At 46.2% G+C, this 4,699-nt stretch overlaps 1 protein-coding gene across 1 annotated transcript in view; it reads left to right on the top strand.

The window, feature by feature from the left end:
• The window catches only part of LOC119462461 (intraflagellar transport protein 88 homolog), a 73,490-nt gene that overhangs the window by 23,796 nt on the left and 44,995 nt on the right, over positions 1–4,699 (top strand). The window contains 1 exon segment of the mRNA XM_049672990.1: positions 4,348–4,699. This exon segment is cut by the window's right edge and continues 69 nt beyond it. Coding sequence (XP_049528947.1) covers positions 4,348–4,699 — 352 coding nt within the window.

The following is a 4,699-nucleotide window of genomic DNA, read 5'->3' as shown; positions in this document are numbered from 1 at the left end:
AGGTTGCTGAGATATTCGCCGTCGATCCTCGCTCCTAAGCCTTCCCAGTCTAAGAGCTTGAATACTTCTTCTAAGCATGCAGTGAATAGCATTGGAGAGATTGTGTCTCCTTGCCTGACCCCTTTCTTGATAGGTATCTTTCTACTTTTCTTGTGGAGAACCAAGGTAGCTGTGGAATCCTTGTAGATATTTGCTAAGATATTCACGTATGCCTCCTGTACTCCTTGATTACGCAATGCCTTTATGACTGCTGGTATCTCTACTGAATCAAATGCTTTTTCATAATCTATGAAAGCCATATAGAGAGGTTGATAGTACTTCGCAGATTTCTCGATTATCTGATTGATGACATGGATGTGATCCATCGTAGAATATCCCTTCCTGAAGCCAGCCTGTTCTCTTGGTTGGCTGAAGTCAAGTGTTGCCCTGATTCTATTGGAAACTATCTTGGTAAATATTTTATATAATACTGATAGCAAGCTAATGGGTCTGTAATTCTTCAATTCTTTAACGTCTCCCTTCTTATGGATAAGTATAATGTTGGCGTTCTTCCAGCTCTCTCGTACACTTGAAGTTGTGAGGCCTTGCGTATAAGGGGCCGCAAGCTTTTCAAGCATGATATCTCCCCCATCTTTGGTTAAATCTACTGTTATTCCATCTTCTCCAGCCGCTTTTCCCCTGGTCATGTCTTTCAAGGTCCTTCTAACCTCTTCGCTAGTTATGGAAGGAGCTTCTGTATCCGGTTCATCACTATTTCGAATGAAAGTAGCTTGGCTGTTTTGGGAACTGTACAGGTCAGTATAGAATTCTTCCGCTGCTTTTACCATGTCATCTAAATTGCTGATGATATTACCATGCTTATCTTTCAGTGCATACATCTTGCCTTGTCCTATGCCAAGCTTTGTTCTTACTGATTTCATGCTGCGTCCATATTTTACAGCTTCCTCAATCTTTCCCACGTTTTAATTTCGAAAATGCTGGGGAGGACTTGGTAGTTCTTATCATGATGATGATGATGATGATAAGAACTACCAAGTCCTCCCCAGCATTTTCCGGAATTTATTTATTATTGATTGATTATGGATTAGCTATTGATTGGCTATCGATGACTTGGCGATGATTGGCTATCGGCATTTTTATGTTAGAAACGCCACCTAGCTTACCTAAGAACTTATAGATATCGCTGTTACCGAAGTCTGCAAGTCGTGCGCGAAACCCATGTAGGTAAGCATCATTGGGGCATGAAAGTTTCGGCGCCGCATTTCAAACCTGTCTCCAATATGTATACAAATCCTATTATGTCCGTCGCTAAGCAAACATAACGTTGCAGTCACTGAGATGCACGTGTGCAAAAATAGTAACGCAAGACGACCGCGTACATCAGCATGTACTGCATACAAAGCTCGAACAAATACGATACTCAACGCGTAATCAGCGGGTAACAACCGAAATGAAAGAGCAGGAGGCACTTTTCAACGTTCGCCTCGCATGCTGCCATGAACAGCCGATGTGATTTCTTAAAATACATGACGAATGTCTCTCGGCGGTGGAGTCGCAGAGATGTCCGGGAGGCTCGTGCGCAGTAGTCAACGAGCGCGGACTGCGGTGCTGTGGTTAACCAGTTGGCTACAACCAAGATGTGGCAGTGCAACTGCCGGGAAACCGGCGCATGCGCAGATCGGTCGGTGGGATCTGTCTATTGCGGCATGGAAGCCGCAGCAGCTGGCGACGAGCTGCTTCTGCAGTCACGTAAAGGCATGAAAATCTCGCCTCCTCTCGGTAGGTGCAAGATGTCGCCTGCTTTTTTCCTTCGTCTGCTGACAGGGCGGCGCTGTGTTTACGTTCTTCGTCCTTCGTTCTTAACGCGAGTCATGTCTTATCAAGATGCCGAGGACGCTGCCGCTGATAATAATCATGTTGGTGTCCTCTCTTCTATTGCCGCGTCGCTACGTTCTAAAGTCAAGGAGAATAAGGTACTGGGTGTCGCCTCCACGTCCTTGTATTCAGGGCCCATCTTGTCGTGCAGAATAGGATATGGCGCACTGTCCAAAAATCTTTCCATCAGGACGTCATCATTGTAAAAAACAATCGCAAACCATGACAATCGAAACAAGCGCGAACGAGTCAAAACCAAACAAGCCAAGCAAGCGCGAGCGAGCGCTGACAGGAACAGGTGCTACAACGAAACGAGCGCTCTGTCTGAGACCAGATCCGAGTGGGCACCGAGCGAGCGGGCGGTCCGCCTGACACCCGTTTCCCGCGCGCACATCAATGAAGGGGCTGCTCTAATTGGTCACCGCCATTCGCGGCTCGTGTCTTTCATCTCCCGCTCCACGTTCGCTCTTTGATCTTTCGCTCGTTTGCTCGGTTGCGCAGACGCCGACGCTCGCCGTAGGAAAGGGCGCCTAACGCCAAAGAGCTGCGCTCTAACACGAAGCTTCCCTTCGGCCACTGTTGATCTTGAGGACAATTTTGAAGCAAGTTGATTTCAGGATTCCTGCTAAGGGGGCATGCGTCCATTCTGCAACAGGAAGACATATTTAACTGTTTAGTTTATCAGTGACTATCGCACACTTACGACAGCCGCCCCTAGTAATGCATTGCCAGCGAATCTCGTTATACCCGTCCAGTTGGCAGACGATCTGCACCGTCATGCATTATACTTTTGATGGAGAATCTTTGCGCTTCCATAATCAAAAACCAGAGGCAAGATATTATTACTAGAGACCGGATTTTAGGCAAATGCCTTTTTTGTTCCTTGCGCTCCTATCGCCCCACTTTGATATATGAGCATGAATTAGAGGTTAAGAAGGGCTTTTATAGCGTTTTTATAGTGCCTATAAATGCCTATTTTGAATATCGGCGCCTATATGAACACTATTTAGCCTCAAGTTTCGCTTTCGAGTGCAGTTAGAGACCATTATTCATGTTACCGGGCAACATTGGCTGTTCGGAACTCTGTGGAGTTCAACCTAGTCCTTTAGTTCAACCAACTCCCGGAAAACAACTACTGGCAGCATTGAAATGGGACGCGCCGGCCAGGATGTGCCACCGCGCTGACATTGCGCGAGCGGTTGGCGAATGCGAAAGCGCGGAGAGCCGTCAGGGGAAAGGAGAGTGAAGAGGAAAAGAAGAAATAAAAATGTGATGTGCACGCGGCTTTTGTTTTGTTTGTAATTTACTTTTTAAGGTGTTCACCGCCGTCGGGCGTTCCTTCTCAGCGTACGAGATCATTCTCAGTGACAAGAGGCACAATTTTGAATACAAAAATCTGGAGATGGTGGTCAGTTTGCTATTGTTTCCACAATCTTCACAGTGATTCTTAGACTACGTTCCGCATGCTCTCCAAACAGATTTCTTCAAACATGTGCGCTTCAAATGGGCGGAAGTGTATTTGGATGTGTTGAGACGTCTTGCCTGTACAATTCGGACAATGTCATTGTATATGAGAAAATTGCCAAGAGTTGTACCTAACAGTTCTCATGTAAGAACATGCTAATTTCTTAATAAATCGTAGTCTCTCTTGCATTTGTTATTTGTCTGTTTTGTTGTGTCTTAATTTAATGGCGTCAGGCAGATATAAAGTATCGCTTTTTTAATCAGTATTCCCAGCTTTCAAGTATTTTTTTCATGCCTGTTTCACTATATGCGGCGCTCGAGAACAGCGGTCATTGAACATGAATATGGGCAGTGTGCTTATTGAATTAAGCCAATCGATCGTCATTAGTTCAGCAGTTTTATGGGACAATTGCACGGCTAGCTAAACTGTGGGCTCTTTGCCTCATAGACGATACATTTCTTGTTTTCCTATCGTAGGTATAGGCCGCACACGTCTCCATTTGAAATTGTTTGCATTTATGTAAAAATTTATTGTGCCTATATTTACGACGTTGGAGACCTAAAACGTCGTTTTTCCTGCCTATTTTTGGCGCCTAAAACGCGCTTTCTTTAAAGCCTAAAGATCCGGCCTCTAATTATTACTCGTTGAGGCAGCGCAATGGGGAGTGCCTATCTTACTCTGCGCTGTGACACGTGAACATTGGCGTTGCTCGAGCAGTGTTATGTGGTCAATGCGAGGGTAGTTAACGTCATTAAATGAGTCACATAACAGCTTCATACATACTCACGTTCAACCCTCCCCCCCTCCCCGAGACCCATAACTGCGATCCCATTCAATGGACTTGTTGCTGGGTAAGTTGGTGCTGTTCGCAATGCGTTCTTTTTAACGGTACTGGGGTGTTTCGTATTCTCTCCCTGTGTCTGTTTTCACGGACTTAGAAAGAATGTATAGCATCCCATGCTATGGCTTCCGGTTAAACTATTGAAACCACTCGAACCTATTCGCAGGTGAAGAGTCCCACAGAAGTCCTTAGCGGGACCGTACAGTTCTTCACGAGGAGGCATGCTATTATTAGCATCGTGGTGGGCGCCACTGTCTTCTTGGCGGTGACTGGCTTTCTTCTCATACACGTGTCAACCACCCCGAGGCGCAAGGAAGACCTGTGCATCACAGACGACTGTCTCTTGCACGCAAGACTGCTCATGCGCGCCGCAGAGCCCAGCATTAACGCCTGCGACGATTTCCGCGCCCACGTCTGCTCCAACTGGTCGCCACAGCAACAGAACAAACACTTGAAGGACTTCGACGGGTCCGCGATGGAAGACATGGTCTACTCTTGGTTTTCTGGCATGAGTGCAA

Source organism: Dermacentor silvarum, chromosome 8 (assembly GCF_013339745.2).
Source record: "Dermacentor silvarum isolate Dsil-2018 chromosome 8, BIME_Dsil_1.4, whole genome shotgun sequence".
NCBI lineage: Eukaryota > Metazoa > Arthropoda > Arachnida > Ixodida > Ixodidae > Dermacentor > Dermacentor silvarum.
Note: the sequence above shows the minus strand (reverse complement) of the source record. Positions and strands in the feature narration are given on the sequence as shown.